Raw genomic sequence first — 20,192 nt, forward strand, 5'->3', positions numbered from 1 at the left:
GAAGGAACATTTCTGGCGCGACCTGAGCGGTCACAAACGCCTTGGCACCAACGTGGGGATCTTCGTGCTACTTTGACTATGCGACCGAACGCAACTGCCCGTCTCCGAACAAACTCACCACCACCACCACAACTGCCGCCTTTGTCCCCTCCCCACCGCTTGCACCTGCCGTCGTCTACACTCGCCTGACCCGTCAGTTGATGCGCGCAATATAACACTCGCCCCGCCGCCTTGCTCCGAGCAGTATCCGCATCCGTCTCCCCCCACTACCTCCTCGAATTGCCTCACCATGGCTGCCAACGGACAGCAGGTCTTCGACCCTGTGCTGGCGGCGCACAATACCATGGCGTCACAGGCGGATCGCGCACAGAAGGAGCAGGCACATCAGTTTCTGGAACAGTTCCAGAAGTCGGTATGTAGCATGGGCACATTTGCACGAGGCGTGAGGGGCTGATATGTCACAGGAAGAGGCATGGACAACCACACTGGCTATGCTAGAGGCAAACTCAGCAGACGCGGCCGCCAAGCTCTTTGCTGCCACGACACTCAAGGGAAAGGTGGGTTGTTGCTCCTGCAGCGTGGACACATGCTGACTGTGCCAGATTGTATACGATCTCCACCAAGTGCCTCGCGCACAGCTTCCAGAGCTCCGAGCGTCCATCATGCGGAATCTGGCGATATTCCATGCTGGACCCAAGCCCATACGTCTGCAGCTATGCGTGTGTCTGGCGAATCTGGCCATACAGATGACCGAGTGGAAGGATGTCCTCAAAGACGTTGTCAACGCCCTCGGTTCAGATCCAGCAACGCTACCTTGCGTCTTGGACTTTCTCCGTGTTCTCCCCGAAGAAGTCACACACGGACGCAAGATCGCTCTCACAGTACGTCCGAACGAGCCGCGCCCCGTCTTCAGCCCACGGCAATTCCCCAAGGTGTCGACATATGATAGTAGAGTTGTAGTCTAATATGTGGTGGTCAGGAACACGAGTTGACTATGAGGACGACCGAATTGATCGACGACAACGCCCAACAAGCCCTGGAACTCCTCATCCGATACGGCACTTCTTCACGTACGCTCAAACTTCCCCTTGCCAAGCTCGTTCCTACTGACCCTCTATAGCCGCTGCCGCTCAGAACCCGCAGTTGCTCAACTGTATCACGTCCTGGATACGAGAGATACCTCTGGATGCCATCATCAACTCCCCTCTGCTCAAGATTATCGTCGAAGACCTGTCCCTAGATGATCCATTCGAGGCCGCTGTGGAGTGCTTGAGCGCCCTTATTGCTGAGACCAGAGATGTCGACGAGACTCTCAACTCGATAATGATTCTCTATCCCCAGGTCATCAACCTCCAGACCAAGCTCGCTGAAGCGGCGCAAGAGGAAGACTCTGAGAAATTCAAAGGTATCGCCAGGATATTCGCTGAAGCAGGAGAATCGTGGGTCATTCTCATCGCGCGCCTACCGACTGACTTCCGCGCCCTGGTTCAAGCAATACTCGCCACGGCAGCGCTCGACAAGGAGAGGGATGCCATATCTCATACCTTCAAATTCTGGTACGACCTGAAGCAGTATCTCACCATCGACAAGTACGCCGAAGCACGCAACCAGTGCATGGACATCTACTCCAAGTTAGTGGACATCATGATCGGCCATCTCGAATTTCCCAAGCCAGAAACTGGTGACGAGAAGGATCTGTTCGAAGGCGATCGTGATCAGGAAGAAAAGTTCCGTGAGTTCCGTCATCAGATGGGCGATGTGCTGAAGGACTGCTGCGAGGTTATGGGTGTCGTGGAGTGTCTTCAAAAGCCCTATGATCTCATGCAGCAATGGGTCCAGACTTACGGCGCTCAAGCTGGTCCGAACAATGTGCCCGAGTGGCAAAAACTGGAAGCGCCCCTGTTCGCTGTCAGAGCTATGGGTCGCATGGTACCTCCAGATGAGAACATTATGCTGCCTCGTCTGATCCCACTCATCGCGGGTATACCCGACCATCACAAGCTGCGATTCCAAGCTGTGATGGCCCTCGGAAGATATACCGAATGGACCGCACAACATCCTGATACGCTACAGCTGCAATTGGATTACATCATGGCCGCCTTCGACCATTCTACCAAGGACGTTATTCGAGCCGCTGCGCTATCATTCAAGTTCTTCTGCAACGACTGCGCAAGCCTGCTGGTAAACTTTGTCGGCCCCTTGCAACAGTTCTACGCAAAGAATCTGAACAAATTACCAATCAGCAGCCAAGAGGAGATCACCGAAGGTGTTGCTTCAGTAGTCGCCAAGGTACCCAACGAACAGCTTTTGGCAACACTCAAGCTGTATCTCGACCCGGTCATGGCCCACTTGATCGAAATTGCGCGACAAGCAAAGGACGAGGCGGACCAAAAGCTCATCGCCGACAAGATCAACCTACTGACCATTTTCTTCGAGATGGTTAGACCAGAGATTGCGCCTGGACAGGAACATCCAGCGGTCAAATATTGCCAGGAGATCTTCCCTACCCTTGCCAATATGATCACACACTTCAACACAAGCATACCTATCCTGGAGCGTGTATGTCGGTGCTGGCGATACATGGTGCTCTCCTACCGTACAGCGATGCGCCCGCTCCTGCCTGATCTTGCAACCAAGCTGATTGAGGGCTTCGATAAGTCGAGGCAGGGCTGCTTCCTTTGGGCGACTGCATCCATCGTACGGGAATTCTCACAAGGTGTAGATGACGTTGACCCAAGTCTGGCGAATGATGTTTACCAGTTCTATGAGCAGCAAGCGAAGACCTTCCTGCGCATACTGAGCGATCTGCCACCCGAAGAGCTTCCAGACCTTATCGAAGACTACTTCCGCCTTGCTGCCGACATGGCACTCTATTTCCCCTCAGAGTCGATCATGTCGCCACTCATGGACACTGTTCTTCTCGCAGCCTGCAGCTCTCTGACACTGCTTAAAGAAGACCCTATTATCGCAGTACTCCACTTCCTACGTGATTTGCTCGGTTACGGTCGCAACTCATCGCCCTCATCTAGCTTCGACAACACCCGTCACGACGTCCCCGAGCAACTGCGAAACCGCGTCAAGCAACTCGTTGTTGGTGCTGGCGTTCAGTTAGTTCAGCGTATCATGACTGGAATGATGTACAGCTTCCCTGAAGGCTGCTTCGCCGACTCTTCTGGTGTACTCCTTGATCTCTTCGAGCTCATGCCTGAGCAAGTCGCTCAATGGGTTGCCAGTACCGTTGGAATGCTACCACAGGGCAGCATCACGCCTCAAGAGAGTGAGCGATTCCTCAACAATATCCGACAGCGTATCCAAACTGGCGATGTCAGAATGATCAGGACCATTCTTCAGGACTTCACTACTAGCTATCGCCGGCGCAATGTGGCACCCCGTGAAGGTCTCGGCAGACTGGAAGCCTCGCGGTTCAGGTTCTCTGGTTAGATGCTGGATTCCGAACCAAAGCTTCTGTTTCGAAACGTGAACGCGCCAGAAACTGAAGAGCAGCTAAGATGTTCTGCGCTCCTACTTCAAATGAGCAAGCTGAGCGCCTCCATAGGCCAGTAGGACAGTCGTATGTTTGGTGCGTGGTGTAGTGTATATCGAATAGCATAATTGTACTTGAAGCGTTTGTGTGTGGGCATTTGCATGGAAGATCGGAATATGAAAGGGCAGGATACCATCGGTGGGACAAAGTGCGGGTTATTGTTCAAAATGCTTAGATACCGTTCATCTCTATACTTTACAATTCTCATGTTTGTGTAAGTGTTCAGGGTGATCATTGGCTTGCTTCATTGCAGTCACCATATCAGTATTGTGAAATAGCAGATAAGCTGTACATTTGAACAGCGAATGATCGAAACATCGGCTGGACCACTGGATACTCCAGGCTTCCATTAGTCGCAAGGAGCATTGCGAACACATTTACTTGACGGCACCATAACACGGTCTATTTTATGGACATGCTCATTTGCAAGCGCCGCGATCTGTGATTGCCATACTCTGTAATAACGTTCGTTACTTCATTTAAGTACAAATTTGACGAACGCACTTCCTTCTTGTTTGGTGGTAAGAGTGCTTGATGTATGGCAGATTGGGAAGCAACGGGCTTCTGCTGTCCCAGCAAACAACAAACGCCATACCAGCTTCCTCAAGATTCTCCATACAGGTTCATCGCTGATCGCTTACCGACACAACCTTGCGCCTATCAAACAATATCCTATTTGAGCACCGACACTTCGACTCATACCCGTTACCTCCTACCATAGTGTTGTCTTTATCCTATCCTTTGACCCACTGCTGTTGACGATACTTCTCGACATTCATCATCACTCGGGACACTGCGCTGCTTACAGCCCTTCCTGTTCCTACTCCATACGGTGACAGACCTGCATCTGCATCTAAAGTCTGTTGGCTTCGAAGCTGATAACTGCACGTTAGGTATGGCTTTGGCTCCGGAATAAAAGAAATACGACCTGGAATAGGAGCTGACGCCAACTTTTCACTAGAGTCAATCCGCAAACGTAACAACGTTCCCCTTCACCTGTGGCATCTGCGCACCGCCCGCCTGGTATTGGCAAGAACAATATCGGCAGAACCTAAAGCTAGGAACCATCCAGGAAACAAACATCCTGGATCCCCCATACGGGCGACCCGGCCTCGCGAGAGCTAACTCCACAGGATCCGGTTATAGACCAACGTCCATTAGGTCGAGCACTTCAAGCGCGTCACAAACGTCTACTAGACCAAGAAGACACTCGCAGCCGGCTCTCCCACCAACACTTGCGGAGAAGATCGCACTGGGTCCTCAGCTCAATCCATACCATAGCAAGAATCCCCATCGCCTCGACAAATACAGTAGCGTTCGGGACGTTTACCTTGCCAGACAAGAGCAACGTACGAAGGAAGCAGCACATCAAGAAGAGCGACTTCAGCAGCTTCGGCTCCACCGGCGGAGGGTTTCTCGTCAGCTTGACGGATCAAGATCAGCTGGGGCTTCACCAGCTTTGAGTCGCACAAACTCAGAGAAAGATCTTCTCCGAACATCGTCTCTCAAAAACTTCACCAAAGAACTGACAGCATTCGAGAAATTTGGACCACTTAGGCGCACAAATACCGGCGACTCCAACGCATCCTCATCAGGACAGTCGAACAGGTCTAGGAAGTCAACCCTTTCTCGGGTCTTGACGGCTGACCGCTATGATCGAGACACTGAAAGAAATGAAGCACGGCAAGAGCGGCAGTTACGAGAGCCTGGCGCTAGAACGAACGGCGAGCCAAATTCTGCATCGCATGGAGGACAAGGACTCGGAAGATTCCTTGGAAAGCACCCGGACAAGAGTACTCGGTTGGCACTATCCTTAGCATCGCGTTGTTGGATCCGTATAACTGACCTGATGTAGCGAACGCGCGCGCGATATATGGACCGAATCGTTGTCTAGACGTGATAAGTTTCGCCCCGACTTCCTCACGAAAAATTGGAGCTTGCATCGTCGAACACAATCCTTCGAGTAGATCGTACGTGCATTGTTGCTCTGCAAAGGAGAACTCGCGTCTCGCTGCCTTGGAGCACTTGCTTGTAATCACCGAAGATCTGCTCCAACGACTTATGGATGCCGAGGGCATCACGAGTAGTGGCTGGTTGCCCGCCACGCCACAGTCACACCATGCAGCAATGTTCGGAAGTGCAGCTGGTAGCATAGCGGGTGGAAATAGTAGCGTAGCAAGCAGTGTCCAGCCAAGTCGTAGAGGCAGTGCTCAACCACAGGAGTAAGACTCTTTTCACAATATCGGCATCGGCATACTTACGAGAAGCAGCCTCCTCATCGACTACACGCAAGGTTCACCGCAGCTGGTGCAGCAGTCGCCACAGTTTCCACCACCCCCGAATTCGGCACCATCGCAGACTCCTTTCGTCAATGACTTCAACACGCCTTATTCACACCACCACATCCAAAAGCCCAAGCTTCCTAGAGGCAGTAGTGATACAGCGTTTCAGACGGCTACTAGCCCACCGAAGGCTTTTGTGCAGACAGTCCCGAGGACCAACAGCGATATTATCCAGCAACCTAAGCCGATGCCTGTTGGGCAGTTCCAGGGGCCTGGAAGAGGCAGGGTGCAATGGAATCTGGGCTCTGAAGGGTAGAAGAATCGGGTCTCGAGTCATCGGCTGTTTGAGGTCAGGGAAATGGTGGACTTTGGGTATTCCTAAGCTGTATTTGGATGCTTGATCTGGTCAATCAACCTTATTGTTACTGCGCCGATGTCTTCATCTTGGTTAGGGCTCTATTAATGGTGGCTCCCAGTTCCAACTGTGACTCATAAGCGTATCTTGTGTGAGACCGGAATAGAACTATCAGCTGATGTCATGATGAATATGCAAAGCTGCGCAAGTGTGACAGCAGAGATTATTTGTACAACGAATCTTGTTGTGCATTCCATGGCTTATACAGGTGACGAGAGGGAGTGATGAGTCGCAACTATTAGCGCGAAATCTTGGCGGCGGAGCGCACACATTGAACCTTGGAATTGCCCCACAGGCTACCGCCACTTCTCGTTTCTGCTATATCATAAGGGACCCCCCGACTACGACCGACGGCAATATTCACAACACGCAACCACAACCGCCAAAATGTCAAGACCTGCAGGGTGAGTCTACGCGCACGTATTTCTGCCCATGAGCGCCCGCCGCCCCCGGACCATGGCCCATCAAAAGACGGCCTTCCGCATACACACCAGCCCTACTATAGAATCTGGTGAGCTGACATTAATCCTGTAGCCGCACCGACTGGGCGGAAGAAGACGACGAGGAGTCCCTCACCTCCCTCCCACCCAACCAAGTCATCAAGAACAAGGACGGAACAGAGACAGTCATCTCCTACCGCATCGGCGAAGACGGCAAGAAATACAAGACCACCAGGCGCATCAAGAAGACGGTCGTCAAGCAGATTGTAAACCCCCGTGTGGCTGAGCGAAAGCAATGGGCAAAGTTCGGACAAGAGAAGGGCAAGCCCGCGGGCCCGCAAACAGACACCGTCTCCGTCGCTGAGAACATCGCCTTCCGACCGGTATCGAACTGGAAAGCCAGCAACGAGGACAAGGGCGACGAGGCGAAGAAGAAGGCCGAACTCAAGAATGCAAAGATCAAGTGTCGTATTTGCCAGGGCGACCATTTCACCACAAAATGTCCTTTCAAGGACACCATGGCTCCCGAGGGCGACGTCGCGCCCGCAGATATGCCCGATGACGCGCCCGGCGTCGGAGCAGGAGGAAGCCTGGGTACTGGCTCTGGAGGCTACGTTCCCCCGCATCTGCGTGGACGTGCTGGTGCTGGTGAGAAGATGGGCGGCAAGTTCGACCGGGACGATAGCGCAACCCTCCGTGTCACCAACGTGTCTGAATTCGCCGAGGAGCAGGATCTACGCGACATGTTCTCCAGATACGGACACGTCACGAGAGTGTTCTTGGCCAAGGACAGGGAAACTGGCCGTGCGAAGGGCTTTGCCTTTGTCAGTTACGCAGACAGATCGGATGCTGCTAAGGCGTGTGAGAAGATGGATGGATGTAAGTTTCAGAACAAGTCTGTGATATCGAACGATGCTAACAGGTTTCAGTCGGTTTCGGTCATCTCATCTTGCGTGTTGAGTTTGCTAAGAAGGCTTAAGCTCAAGGGATTTGTGATGGCTCAGTGACGTTGCAATTTGGCGTTCGGGGCGGTTTAACGGGCTACGACATCTATGACATGGATTTTCCATGCTTGACGATAGCTATCGTTAATGACTTCAGACGAGGCTGCTTCTCATGAATATCAATGATAAAGTGCTCGGTTTGAACGTATCACTTGACGCTCAGGATCAGGCACAGCTTCATGGGGCTGGAGGAACGTTGTGAAATTGGAGTGCTTGCAGCTTGAATTGCATCCTAGACGGCGTTTTCGCAGCCGGCATTCGCCATCAACCGTACTCCATAACCGTAACCTGGTGGATACTCATCTAGGGCGCTCTAATCGCTCGCCTTGTACTTCTCCCGATACTCATCTAGCCTCTTCAGATCCTCTTCACCACCCAAGCTCCTCAAATACTGAACAACATCATCCAGCGTCAAGATAGCCAGAACGGGAATGCCATATTGCTTCCTGACCTCACCAATCGCACTTGGTCCTGGCTTCCCATCCTCGTCATTGGGAGTAGGTGTCTTCTCTTGCCTGTCAAAAGCAACGATGATGCCGACCAGCTCTCCACCTTCCCTCTTGATGATATCAATAGCCTCCCTGATTGCAGTACCAGCGGTAATGACATCATCAACGATAACAATCTTCTTTCCCTTCAGACTTGCACCGACAATGTTTCCGCCTTCACCGTGGTCCTTTGCTTCTTTACGGTTGAAGCTGTAGCTCTTCTGTCCGTACTTGGCGAGATCAAGGTCTGCAAGCTTGTCGACTGATGCTGCTGCAAGTGGAATTCCCTTGTACGCTGGTCCGAACAGAATGTCCCACTGGAACGAAGGGTCTGACTCGCCATGTGCCTTGAGAGTGTGCGCATACGCTGAGGATATGGAGCGTAGCAGGTCGGCTCTGTGAAACAGTCCCGCATTAAAGAAGTAGGGTGATATGCGCTTGGACTTCAGTGTGAAGGTGCCAAACTTGAGCGCGCCGGCTGACACGCAGTCCTTGAGGAAATTCTGCTTGAATTCTGGTAGCGACATGGTTGATTTTTCTGTTACCGTTGATGCTTTTGGGTTCGGAAGTGGGTGAGGATATTCAGACATTTCTTTCCGAGCTCGGAAGCACGGACCCTTCTGGAAGCGTCGTCACTGATTTGATGTGTTGCTCAGAACTTTCAACTCGCGACATATCACCGCCAACGCCCCAGCACACGCCCCTCCTGCTTGCGCATCCACCACCTGCGTCACTTGCTTGTTTATTTTAGCTCGGCCTGTCTGTTTTAGGTTTTCGGGCGTCTGGGGGGAATACCACTTCGGCTGTGGGCAATCAGGCGCAACACTTGGTCATTTCTTTCCGCCATCACCACCTAGCCTCCTCGACATGGGCATGTATGTCTTGTTCCCAATCCGTACACCCGAAAACATAGCCATACTAATTGGTACTCTAGCTGGGACTCTCTCACCGGACGCAAGTCCAAGGACACGGCATCCGCCTCGCCCCAAAATTCCGACTTTGTGAAAGAAGACACTTTCCAGCCCACACCCTTCGATCCCAACACGGCCATCCAAAATCCTTCAGAATTTCTCCTCGACCCCTCGCAACTACATCCTCTCGCAGGCCTCAACCAAGACACTCTCGACTACCTGTCACTAGAAGATTCCGTCTTATCCGACCTGCCTGGCGCACAATCCGCTTTGCCTTCCCGCGGCTGGTCAGACGACTTATGTTACGGCACAGGTGTATCATACCTCTCTGCGCTGACTATTGGAGGAGCATGGGGGCTTGCTGAAGGACTACAAAAGAACCCGCCTAGCATGGCGCCACGGTTGCGAATCAACGGTGTGCTCAACGCGATAACACGACGAGGACCTTTCTTGGGAAACAGCGCGGGTGTGATTGCCATGGTGTACAATGGCATGAACAGCACTATTGGGTACTACCGGGGCAAGCACGATATGAGCAACAGCGTGGTGGCGGGCGCTTTGAGCGGTGCGCTGTTCAAGAGCACAAGAGGGACAAGGCAGATGGCTATCAGCTCAGGAATCTGCGCCTCTGTAGCAGGAGGATGGGCGGTACGTCGCACCATAATCTGCTCATTCAAAGTAAAAAGCTGACAGCCTACCAGATAACACGAAAAGTCTTCTTCGAACCTGACCTAAAATCAGTCGATTAAACTCCTAAACTAGGAGCGATTGCCCCAAGCAAATGGATCTCTCACAAAATGCTGCCTCACCGAGCCTTATTCCAAAAAACAGGCACGCAGCCATCTTTTCTCAACTTCTACTACGTTCGACGTTTGTCCAGCATTTACACGAGTGCGATCTTAGCGTATCTTCCTCTACCTCCTCATCACCACTCTGCGGGCTCTGCCCAACTTGTACAATAAGGCTGGCGTTCATCATATGGAAGAAAGACCCGGGTGCTACGAAGGCTTTAGAAAAAGGTTCATGGTGTCGGGTTGTTCAGTTTCTTTCACCCTAGGGTGGACCGGAACGGCTAGGCTGTGTGCTGTGTATTGTGTATGTATGTATGTAAAGACGAAGTGACGGAATGGAATGGAATGGAGATTAAGTAATGATATATTTGATTAAACTCCAGGGGCGAGATATGCATGCAGAATACTTGAGCTCTGCGAAAACGGGAATCTTCTTGTCATTCTGCATGTGTACACGTTTGAGAAGAGTCGCACCCTACAAGCGGCTTCATACGCCCTCCGCTCAGGTCATGAGATACTTGATCTAGTGGGTGTACGTGATTTCAATAAGAATACTAGAATTCGTCTTCAGACCAGGAATCTCAGCGTAGCTTACTCCATCTGGCAAGGAGACGCCATACTCACTTTCGACGTGGTCTTCGCTGTCTTCGCTTCCTTCTTCGCTATCTTGTTCTTCTTTGTTGTTGTCGTAACTTCTGTCTATCCACATGTTCAAAGCTGGAAATGTCTACATCGTCGGAATCTTCACTGTTGTCGTCGTCTTCCTCTAAAGCCAAGAGCTAGTTCTGTTTAGGATCGTTAATCTGGCTCGTTCTCGTCCCGATAATGGCAGTCAGTATCGTCGATTACAGAGCACATGGAAGTAAATTCGTCAGTCAAGGCAGCGTATAGCACGCAAGGCCAACGAGAATCTACCGAGTCTACCGAATTTGATAGCCTCCTCTTTCTTATTCGAATCAGGATTCTTGATTGCTTCATTGAGCTCTCTTTCCACCTCTTCCCTGATAGACAATGCTCATCCGTAGGGGTCGTATGGGCGGGAGTATTGGTAATATATGCGCACGCGACGTGCTTCTCATTCAAAATCTTCCAGAAAAGGTCGGAGTGTATCGAAGACTCGTGGTCAAGTACTTAGTATGATGGTGCCACCTATTCCAGGAACTGCGGGTATGCTGCGTGAACATGTTCAGATTCAAAGCGTCTCGGGATCAGCGAGATTGGCATAGTCGATTGGGTTCCCAACTACACACAATGAGGAGGTGTTTGCAGTATCCAACTTGTACTGATCAGCAGATGATTAGACAGGTGTGCTCTGTTCCGCCCCGGTTCCAGGGTTCACACTGAATTTCGCCGAGGGGTTTCCCATGCGGATCATCTCCGCTTCTGAGCGTGCTTGCGGATCAAATGGTTTCATGGTCGATCCAGCCAGACACAGGCAGATTTCGATGTCGAAGTACTGGCTCAAGAAGCAGGGCGTTGGTAAAGGTGGCTTGATGTATTGCGCTTGCGCCACGGACGCAAGCACCCTGTTCAAGGGAGAAACTGAACACCTCTCTGCTGGCACAGATCGATAGCATAGAAGACTACAACGCTGTTAAGCTTAGCTGATTTTCTTGCTATAAGCTAACGTAGACTGCAATAGAGGACATATTAATTCTATGCCTGTTTAGGGTTTTCCGTGTATGCCTCACAAAGTGCCCAGCCAACACGCACGAGCGCGTCCCTAGCGCGTCCCCGGAACAACTGGACACATGCGCGTCCCTCAATCAATCAAAGTACACCGTCGCTTGTGCGCACCTTCGTATATTTCACCGACACGCGCGATAGTGACTCCTGGCGCTACGGTTACCGGAAGTGATTCGACCTGTAGCTTCTGTTTGATCGGCAATGGGTCTTGCCTTGGCAGATGGGTCACTGCCGTTACATCCCTCACTGGAGAGGTGTCCTGAGCGTCGACATGGCGGTTTCATGAACGACATACTCTCTGGTAGCACTACCACAACTAACATCTTTTCTTTTTACATTACATGATACCTTAGTTGGAATACTTCGCAACCTCACCTGCTCGGCGGTGCTGTTTGCTTCTTTTTTGCGACATCATTTCTCCAATTGTATTCTCCATGGGAGAGTATAAGTCGCAGCATTCATCTCACAATGCGTAGGATCAAAGTCCCCCGTGGGACCCCATATCGCCGGCCTATGTCGAAGCAACACAAACGGTCCCTGGTGTATGCGCTTCTTTCGGCTGTCGCTTTCGGCGGGTATTACTGGTTGTACGCGCAGCCCATCGATGTATTCGCCGTTCCGTTTAGAGAGCACGAAGCATACATGCACGACGGATCAAGTCTCGCCTTCCTCAAATCAGAGCAATCCTATGATTGGCGGGAAGCGCCCTTCGTGAACAAGATCGCATCCTATATACCGCTACCGACGACCGCTCCGCACAAACTCCCTCGAGTCCAGTCCGAGCACTTTCCCGAGACGAGTTCGCAAAGAAAACAGAGAGAGAAACGCAGAGTCGCCGTACGGGACGAATTCAAGCATAGCTGGGACAGCTATAGGGAATTTGCTTGGGCACAAGATGAGCTTCGGCCTGTAACAGCGGAGGGTGAAGAGTCGTTTGGCGGCTGGGGTGCCACTCTGGTCGATTCACTAGACACGCTCTGGATCATGGGCCTCAGAGACGAATTTGATGAGGCCGTGGAGGCTGTCGCAGCCATTGACTTCGGTAAGACCAACCTTACCACTGTGAGCGTCTTCGAGACGACCATCAGATACCTGGGTGGGCTATTGAGTGCATACGACATGAGCGGCAAGCCGATCTTGCTTAAGAAAGCGATACAACTCGGAGAGATGCTGTATCGTGCATTTGACACAACCAACAACACACCTCTTGGCTGGCTGCATGTAGAGAACACCAAGGCGATAGGAAGGACGGCCTTTACTGCCGAGAGCAATATCTGCTTTGCCTGTCTTGGAAGCTTGACCATGGAGTTTACGCGTCTTGCCCAGGTCACGTCAGAGCCAAAATATTACGATGCAGTCGCGAGGATCACTATCATGATGGACCGCGCGCAAGACAATACTAGGCTACCTGGTCTGTGGCCAACTATGGTGAACGCCGCGAAAGAAGAATTCAACCAATCACGCTTTTTTTCGATCGGTGCGCTTGCTGACAGCACGTACGAATACTTCCCCAAGATGCATGCGTTGCTCGGCGGCGTGGAACCTGCGTACGAGAAGATGTACCGAGACTCAGCTGAAATGATTGACGCGTACATGCTTTTCCGGCCCATGGTGCCTGACAGCGCTCACGGAGAAGACCTACTGCTGTGTGGGGATGTCTTCACCCACGGCGAAGATGCCAGGCTAGATCCAACTATGCAGCACCTGACATGCTTCATTGGCGGCATGTTTGGCTTAGCAGGTCGCCTCTTCTCTGATCCTGACCACGTGGATCTCGGTGCGAAGCTCACCAAGGGGTGTATTTACGCCTACTCCGCCACACCCACGGGTATTATGCCAGAAACATTCGATATCGTGCCCTGCGATTCTCGTAAATCTTGTCCCTGGAACCAAACGGCTTGGGAAGTGGGTGCAATGCATCACTACAGCAGCAAATATGTTGCTCATTTCAATGACGCAGTAGAAAAGTACAAGATCCCACCTGGCTTCACCAACATCCGCGACAAACGATACCTGCTCAGACCCGAAGCCATCGAGTCTGTCTTCATCATGTATCGCATCACTGGTGACCGTCAATATCTGGACGACGCATGGGACATGTTCACTAGCATTGTTGCTGCAACTCGAACGCCTTACGCGAACGGACAAGTCAGAGACGTTACGTTTGTAGCATCGAAAGCCCCAGGCCGAGGTTACAAGTCTGTCCCAGGTGTAGGTGATGTACCATACACGCACGAAGACAATATCGAGAACAAGATGGAGAGCTTCTGGACAGCGGAAACACTGAAGTATTTTTATCTCATCTTCAGTACACCAGATATGATCAGCTTAGACGACTGGGTGTTTAATACGGAGGCGCATCCCTTTAGGCGGCCGAAGTCGAGATAAAAACAGGCTAAGCATGATGTTGAAGCCAGTAGTTGAGAATAAAGAACGAGATGAGTAAGGTCACACTGCTATTAGTATTGTCATCTTATATGATACCCGGCACGGACGAAGAAATGCGTCACTATCGCTATTGCTTTTTGGGTAGCATAGCCGGAACATTGCATTGATTGGCGTTGTAATGTAAGCTCAGACAGTTTTTTATGAAGTTCTGGCACTACCGTGTGAAATAGGTAGCCTGCTTTCGTCTTTTATTGTGGCTTTCTGTATTATTCATTCTGTTCGATCTCTCGGCCGACTCATCTGGCCAAGGTCACGCACCGGAACGAGCCTATGCGTCTGAAATATAGCCACCGGCAATCGACATCATCATACGCTTGCTACGATGCGCATCCTCGCCTTCATCTTCCTCGCAATCTGCCAGTCTTTTGATTTGCTTGCCCTTCTCATCCGCGATGAAAGTCGTCACTACGGGCTTATCCTCCACAACACTCCCTGGCGTTGTGCCAATGACCGTCTCAAAGACGACCTGGAAAGACGCCGGCTTGACGAAACGCGAGTCTACAAGCCGATCCCACTCCTGCGCTACGCACTTGAACTTATAATTGGTGCTCAACCGTGTGTTAACATGTATCTGCATCCTCGAAACGGCCAGTAAGATCGGATTCTGATACGAAGACATCTGCGGATGATCCTTTAGCATGCCTTTTATAGCGCTCCAAGCTTCGTGATAGATGCGAGTCCGAGTATTCGTATACTTTCCCTCAAGCCCGAGGTGCCACTCGCTATCTCTCCAGGCGGGCCAGTAGTCTCGCACTGCACCTGGATTCCCATTGCGCAAACGCTCAAGAAAACCGGACACTGGATATGCATCGCGCTCCGTACGCACACCAGTTGGAGGTAGGATGCGGGTGGGGGTGTCCAAAGAAACGCCATGAACCAGTGTGAGCCCGGAGTCTTTCCACGCTCGGTCGAACGCCGGTTTTACGATTTCGTCGTGCCAGATCTTGAGGAACTGCTTGTCGAGGTAAGGAACCATGGAAGCGTTTGGAAAGATGAGGAAGAGATGGGGGTTCATGCCAATATCTTCTGACATATTGTCTCCTTCTGAGGTGGGTGTGTATGTGCTTCCAAAAAGCAGCGCACGCTGGACATTTCTCTGCGTCACATCGTGACCATGTGAAATTAAATATTGAGCAATGCGATACGCGTCAGCCTCGCCTATCGGGTTCACGGACCTGCGATTCAGGTTATTTGAAATCCAAGGGGTTTGCTCCCATGTCAAACGCTTTGCGAATGCGAGTGATGTTGGGATGCAGAAAGAGAGCTCGCTATGACACTGTTCTTCTTTGGCGATGACGGAGAGGGTGGCTAGGCCGTTGATATCGCGCTCGTGCGTGATGGACATAGTGATGTTGAGTAGGAGCAGGAGAAAGAAGGCAACGAGAGGGATTTGGGATCATATGTGCGAAGAGGGGTTCTTAACTTGGTTGGACTATATTCAGTGATTAGATTATTGTGGGCGTGTATGTCTCATGGGTAAAGACAGTGAAAGCTCAGGGAGATATCACTATTGACAGCGCACGCATTGAGACATTGGAGAAACTGAATGAAAGCTTCGAGACTGTTTCGTCCAAGCATAGTAGTAGATAGACTCGAGCAGTTTGCCCACGATACTTAGCGCACTACAATGCTCTACTGATCAATAAAGATGGAGTTAAGCTGATACATTTCTGTAGCACTATCACAACAGTACCTGGGTTGTCAAAGCATTCCAAAAGAACTCCAGTCTGAATCCCGGGCCTAGATTAACGAGACTTCAAACATAGCAACACCAAAGAAATGCCGTGTTTGTGGACTTGTTGAATTGTACGCGACCCCGAGTCATACATCATTGACATGGTGGATGTGACGAACGTGACAGATCTGATGAGGAAGACTACGAATGCCTCTCGTCATATCACGATAGCCGCAACCGTTTGCTCTTGTAACGTAGAGATGTACTCTACAACACAGATTTCCACTTATACACAATAAGAGATCAATCTCCATAGAAGACAAGCTCATAAAATCTCTTAGGATATTATGAAAATTGGTGTTTGTAGTGCTCTCTTTCCCACATTTCCTGTAGCTTTTGTCATGGCATTACAAGTATGCACCCGTTCCTTGCAGACGTTTTGGTGCATGCAGCTGGGTTCTCAATATAGACTGTATGCCACTGCATCAAAAAATTGGTTTTGATTCTGTCTTCTAGCCATCCAGTGTTTAAAAGGAGTGCCTCTCACTCAACATGAGTCATGCTGTCAGACGCCAAGCTGTCAGCATAACGTCAGCACAGATTTTAGAACGGAGTATAAGCCCACCTAACCCCTTGCGCAAGTACACTTCGTCTCTCCTACACTCACTGGAAAACCCTAACCTTTACGTCGACATTGTCAACACATGTGTGCTGTGTCGTTGGGGAAGCACAATAACAGGACCTCGGAAGACCGGCAGCCTATCTTTCCCCACCGAGGTGCCACTGCGGCCTTAACCACGGTGCTCGACGAAATGAGCTACGACTCCGCTGCTCGCAAAAACGCCGCCCACTTGCGTATGCCTCAACTCACGAAGGGGTCCATCTTGTTGTAGACAAGCTTGACCAAGACGGCGCCACCAACTTGGCAACGCTTATCGTCGCGCGCTCAAGAACATCGCTATACACCCGGTGCCCCAATCGCACGAGATGGACAACTTCCGTAATAATATCGCCGATGGATTCTCATAGAGTGCAGTACGGTTCGGCGACATCAAGTCTGGCCGCGATTGGCTTGCCGCGCGGTCATAGCACGGCAAACCCTTCACCCGGGTGCATTCGAAATCGTGTCTGCGAATGATGCCATCTAGCTTGATCGCACCAGCACTCGCTTTTCATGGATCGCCGCCATGCTGTGCTCACAATTGACTATAGATGATTCCTTTCGGAGAGCCATCTCCGACATGGGACAGTACAGCCCTTGTTCTACTCGCTGCCTCTCGCCCGCGGCATGATTGTAGACTCCAATCTTGATGTGCCGGGTGTTCTAGATCCTAGTTGATGCGAGAAGAGCAGGTGATAAGGTCTATAGGTCGCACAATCAGTTGGACTCTCGCCCCACCAACGTCGTGCCGCATGGCCCTTGGATACTGTTTTGATTCCGGCCGCTTTCTCGTATAGCACACCTGCCTTTTTAAACTTAGGAACTGCTTCCATACGGCTTTTTGGAACAGGGGCCTTATCTGGCGTGCTATTGCGCGCGACCTAGCTGCGATCACACATGGTTGGACGACGATAACGCATTTGCACTAGAAGCATCATATGTATATTTTAGAAACGCCGCTCAATCCTCGGAGTGAGAATCAAACGATCTACCACGCGCAACTATGGCTGCAAATCCTCTTGGTGATGTGTTGATTCTCGGCAAGCCCGATGCGGTTGGGGGCACAGCGATCAGTCCTCCTAGCCACGAAGCGATCAACGCCTTCAACGACGAGAAGCATCGCCTTGCTGTCAATGACGGAGAAGTCGAGAAGAAGGTTGCCCTGGAGCCCGAGATCAAGGCAGTCCTTCCCGAATACGATGCGTCCGAGCAAGAGAAGGACGACAATGGTGAAGACCATATCATCGTTACTGGCGCTGACGCAGCTGCTCACCTACTGCCCCTGAGAGATGACTTCGTACCTGCGGTGACCTTTCGAAGTATCTTCTTAGCCTCTATTCTGTCCGCGTTCCAAGCCGTTGTATTTCAGATCTACCAGGTACGTCTACAGTCCTGATACATGGATCGCAGAGGCTAACATGTACTCTAGTTCAAGCCCACCCTGATCACCATCCAAGGAACCTTCATCGTCCTTATGGCCTATTTTCTCGGTAGAGGATGGGTCAAGCTGCTACCACGTGGAGATAAATTCGAGGCTCGGTGGAGAGAAAAGGGCGGAGTTGGCAAGACACCCCTATGGATCACGATAATGTCGTTTTTCAACTACGGAGAGTGGAATCTGAAGGAGCACGCCATCACGTCAATCACTGCAACCTCTGCGTCGATCGCAGCTCCTAGCAGTCAGGTCTTCGCGGCATCCGACCTCTTCTACGATATGCCTCTGAGTCCCATCACTGTTATCTTCAGCACCATCTCTATTGGACTCTTCGGCTATGGTATCTGTGGTATAATGCGTCCTATCTGCGTTTGGCACGTTGATTCGGTTTACTGGAGTAGTCTTCCCACAGTGAAGGTGCTCCAGGGTCTCCATTGGCAGACTGTCAAGGACTCCAAGCCACTCCGGTGGTTCTGGATCGCATTCTCTGGCATGTTTGTCTACGAGTTCTTCCCTGCTTACATATTCCCATGGCTGAACTCTGTATCGATCCCTTGTCTGGCTGCTATGCATGCGACTGGGTCCAAGGCAGCTATACTAACCAACCTCTTCGGCGGAGCTACCAATAATGAGGGTCTAGGCTGGTTCAGCATCTCGTTCGATTGGCAATACGTGAGCAATCCCTCTCCACAATTTGTACTTTACAAATTCTGACCCCCATCTAGATCACTTCCTTTCAATCATCACTCCCGCTCAAGTTCCAGCTGCATCAGACAGCCGGATTCATAGTCTGCTTCTTCGTCATGCTTGGTATCTACTACGGTAATGCCTGGGGTTCAAGGAGTCTTCCTTTCATGTCGACACGTCTCTTGACCCAGGATGGCAAACAGTATCCAAGCGAAAGCGTCTTCATTGATGGCATTCTCGATGAGAAAGCCTTGCTACAATACGGTCTACCGAGAATCACGGGTACTTTTGCCTATGCCATGTTCATGGCTAATGCTGCAGTGAGTTTTCTACCTCCAACATACACAATCGGGTGCTGATCTCCCTTAGATTGGCGCATTGGTCGCTCATACTGTTCTCTTTTGGGGTGGCGATACAGTCAGAGCGTTCAAGGATGCTAAGAAAGGAAAGTTTGATGATCCCCACCACGCGCACATGGCCAAGCATTACAAGGATGCGCCGCAATGGTGGTATCTTGTTGTACTCCTTGTTAGCTTCGTGCTGGGTCTCGTCGTTGTGATCAAAGAGAACGTTACCCTCCCAATTTGGGCTTATGTCATTGCACTGGCAATGGGGACAATCATTTCGCCATTCGTAAGTTTATACCCGCAGCACGTTGATCGATGATGTTGGCTGACTAAAGATCAGAGTACCTTGCTCTATGCTCGCTTTGGTAACGGTATTGCAACCAACAACTTGTCCAAAGTCATTGCTGGACTGATCCTGCCTGGACGCCCGATTGGAAACATGTACTTCGCAGCGTGGTCGCACAACGTCATCAATAGTGCTGTCCAGCTCAGTATGGATTTGAAATTGGGAGAATACCTCAAGATCCCTCCTCGCGTCATGTTCATGACGCAAATCTACGGCACTGTTTTGGGTGGATTCATCAACTACGCCGTCATGATCTCAATCGTCACAGGCAACAAACACCTCCTAGCTGACACCGACGGCAACGCATCGTGGAGCGGCGCAACCATCCAGTCGTACAACACCAACGCCTCGACCTGGGCGCTCGCCGCCTATCTATACAAGCAAGGAAAGACTTACTCCATTGTGCCCCTGGGTCTTCTCATTGGCGCCGCTATCGTCCTCGCGCACCGTATCTTAGTCCGATTCGTCCCGCGTATCGGTAACTTTTCCCTCCGCGAGATCAACTTTCCTCAGTTCATTCAATTCGCCGGTTACATTCCGTACAACCAAAGTCAGACGTGCGTGATTCTTAGCTGGACAATTGTCGGCTTCTTCACCCAATTCTACCTTCGCAATTACCGCCCGCGCATCTTCAGGGACTACTCCTACTTGATCGCAGGTGCCTTCGATGGCGCAAGTCTGACTTGCTTGTTCATTCTGTCATTTGCTGTCTTTGGTGCTGGAGGGCCTGCGATTCCGTTCCCGCAATGGTGGGGTAATAACAGCGCTGGAAACTATGATTTGTGTCCTGTAGCGGAATGAAAGGCGAGATTGTTTTGGCTGCACACCCTGATGGAGAGTCAGAGCCAGAAGTTTATAGTCTACTGTCGCTTTAGATGCAATATAAAGTATGCCTTACATCACTGTTTCTTCTGAAGTTCTGCATCATTCTTTCACTCGTGATATATTCTTGAGCGTTATATGGTTCGCAAGCTATGTCATGATGTCTTCAAGTATTTACATCAACCCAAGTGCCGTCACGGTCCTGTACCT

The 20,192-nt window shown here is 51.0% G+C and overlaps 8 protein-coding genes across 8 annotated transcripts; 6 read left to right on the top strand and 2 right to left on the bottom strand.

The window, feature by feature from the left end:
• Nucleotides 1–88: 88 nt before the first annotated feature.
• On the top strand, nt 89–3,825 carry CC77DRAFT_1017696 (karyopherin). Its single transcript, XM_018524459.1, has 5 exons — nt 89–412; nt 465–557; nt 603–881; nt 980–1,070; nt 1,121–3,825. Exons 1-5 carry the CDS (start codon nt 290–292, stop codon nt 3,439–3,441), a joined length of 2,907 nt encoding a protein of 968 aa, XP_018389511.1. The 5' UTR covers nt 89–289; the 3' UTR covers nt 3,442–3,825.
• A 1,216-nt stretch (nt 3,826–5,041) lies between these two features.
• On the top strand, nt 5,042–6,435 carry CC77DRAFT_957091 (hypothetical protein). The gene is made up of 3 exons (XM_018535524.1): nt 5,042–5,344; nt 5,400–5,766; nt 5,815–6,435. Exons 1-3 carry the CDS (start codon nt 5,197–5,199, stop codon nt 6,140–6,142), a joined length of 843 nt encoding a protein of 280 aa, XP_018389512.1. The 5' UTR covers nt 5,042–5,196; the 3' UTR covers nt 6,143–6,435.
• A 193-nt stretch (nt 6,436–6,628) lies between these two features.
• CC77DRAFT_1058582 (translation initiation factor 3, RNA-binding subunit) lies at nt 6,629–7,660 on the top strand (the record flags this gene model as incomplete). The annotated part of the gene is made up of 3 exons (XM_018528145.1): nt 6,629–6,645; nt 6,776–7,560; nt 7,611–7,660. The coding sequence occupies 3 exons, from the start codon at nt 6,629–6,631 to the stop codon at nt 7,658–7,660; spliced, it is 852 nt and encodes a 283-aa protein (XP_018389513.1).
• A 183-nt stretch (nt 7,661–7,843) lies between these two features.
• On the bottom strand, nt 7,844–8,803 carry CC77DRAFT_1017700 (orotate phosphoribosyltransferase). Its single transcript, XM_018524460.1, has one exon. It carries the CDS (start codon nt 8,698–8,700, stop codon nt 7,999–8,001), a length of 702 nt encoding a protein of 233 aa, XP_018389514.1. The 5' UTR covers nt 8,701–8,803; the 3' UTR covers nt 7,844–7,998.
• Nucleotides 8,804–9,040: 237 nt separating this feature from the next.
• On the top strand, nt 9,041–9,833 carry CC77DRAFT_1028972 (mitochondrial import inner membrane translocase subunit tim23; the record flags this gene model as incomplete). Its single annotated transcript, XM_018526482.1, has 3 exons — nt 9,041–9,048; nt 9,108–9,732; nt 9,786–9,833. 3 exons carry the CDS (start codon nt 9,041–9,043, stop codon nt 9,831–9,833), a joined length of 681 nt encoding a protein of 226 aa, XP_018389515.1.
• A 1,821-nt stretch (nt 9,834–11,654) lies between these two features.
• Nucleotides 11,655–14,204, top strand: CC77DRAFT_1017702 (class I alpha-mannosidase). The gene has a single exon (XM_018524461.1). The coding sequence runs from the start codon at nt 12,030–12,032 to the stop codon at nt 13,947–13,949; it is 1,920 nt and encodes a 639-aa protein (XP_018389516.1). The 5' UTR covers nt 11,655–12,029; the 3' UTR covers nt 13,950–14,204.
• A 40-nt stretch (nt 14,205–14,244) lies between these two features.
• On the bottom strand, nt 14,245–15,602 carry CC77DRAFT_1017703 (hypothetical protein). Its single transcript, XM_018524462.1, has one exon. It carries the CDS (start codon nt 15,352–15,354, stop codon nt 14,278–14,280), a length of 1,077 nt encoding a protein of 358 aa, XP_018389517.1. The 5' UTR covers nt 15,355–15,602; the 3' UTR covers nt 14,245–14,277.
• A 1,312-nt stretch (nt 15,603–16,914) lies between these two features.
• On the top strand, nt 16,915–20,056 carry CC77DRAFT_646955 (OPT superfamily oligopeptide transporter). Its single transcript, XM_018532613.1, has 5 exons — nt 16,915–17,723; nt 17,775–18,452; nt 18,506–18,787; nt 18,837–19,100; nt 19,155–20,056. Exons 1-5 carry the CDS (start codon nt 17,349–17,351, stop codon nt 19,959–19,961), a joined length of 2,406 nt encoding a protein of 801 aa, XP_018389518.1. The 5' UTR covers nt 16,915–17,348; the 3' UTR covers nt 19,962–20,056.
• Nucleotides 20,057–20,192: the final 136 nt, after the last annotated feature.

The sequence above is a fragment of the Alternaria alternata genome, assembly GCF_001642055.1.
Source record: "Alternaria alternata strain SRC1lrK2f unplaced genomic scaffold CC77scaffold_4, whole genome shotgun sequence".
Lineage (NCBI taxonomy): Eukaryota > Fungi > Ascomycota > Dothideomycetes > Pleosporales > Pleosporaceae > Alternaria > Alternaria alternata.

Coding starts and splice junctions, on each gene's coding strand:
- CC77DRAFT_957091 (XM_018535524.1), top strand. CDS start 5,197: ATGATCGAGACACTGAAAGAAATGAAGCACGGCAAGAGCGGCAGTTAC. Junction 5,345..5,399: donor CACCCGGACAAGAGTACTCG/GTTGGCACTATC, acceptor GACCTGATGTAG/CGAACGCGCGCGCGATATAT. Junction 5,767..5,814: donor GGCAGTGCTCAACCACAGGA/GTAAGACTCTTT, acceptor TACGAGAAGCAG/CCTCCTCATCGACTACACGC.
- CC77DRAFT_1017703 (XM_018524462.1), bottom strand. CDS start 15,354: ATGTCCATCACGCACGAGCGCGATATCAACGGCCTAGCCACCCTCTCC.
- CC77DRAFT_1017700 (XM_018524460.1), bottom strand. CDS start 8,700: ATGTCGCTACCAGAATTCAAGCAGAATTTCCTCAAGGACTGCGTGTCA.
- CC77DRAFT_646955 (XM_018532613.1), top strand. CDS start 17,349: ATGGCTGCAAATCCTCTTGGTGATGTGTTGATTCTCGGCAAGCCCGAT. Junction 18,453..18,505: donor TCTCGTTCGATTGGCAATAC/GTGAGCAATCCC, acceptor ACCCCCATCTAG/ATCACTTCCTTTCAATCATC. Junction 19,101..19,154: donor GGACAATCATTTCGCCATTC/GTAAGTTTATAC, acceptor ACTAAAGATCAG/AGTACCTTGCTCTATGCTCG.
- CC77DRAFT_1017696 (XM_018524459.1), top strand. CDS start 290: ATGGCTGCCAACGGACAGCAGGTCTTCGACCCTGTGCTGGCGGCGCAC. Junction 882..979: donor GACGCAAGATCGCTCTCACA/GTACGTCCGAAC, acceptor TGTGGTGGTCAG/GAACACGAGTTGACTATGAG. Junction 1,071..1,120: donor CCGATACGGCACTTCTTCAC/GTACGCTCAAAC, acceptor GACCCTCTATAG/CCGCTGCCGCTCAGAACCCG.
- CC77DRAFT_1017702 (XM_018524461.1), top strand. CDS start 12,030: ATGCGTAGGATCAAAGTCCCCCGTGGGACCCCATATCGCCGGCCTATG.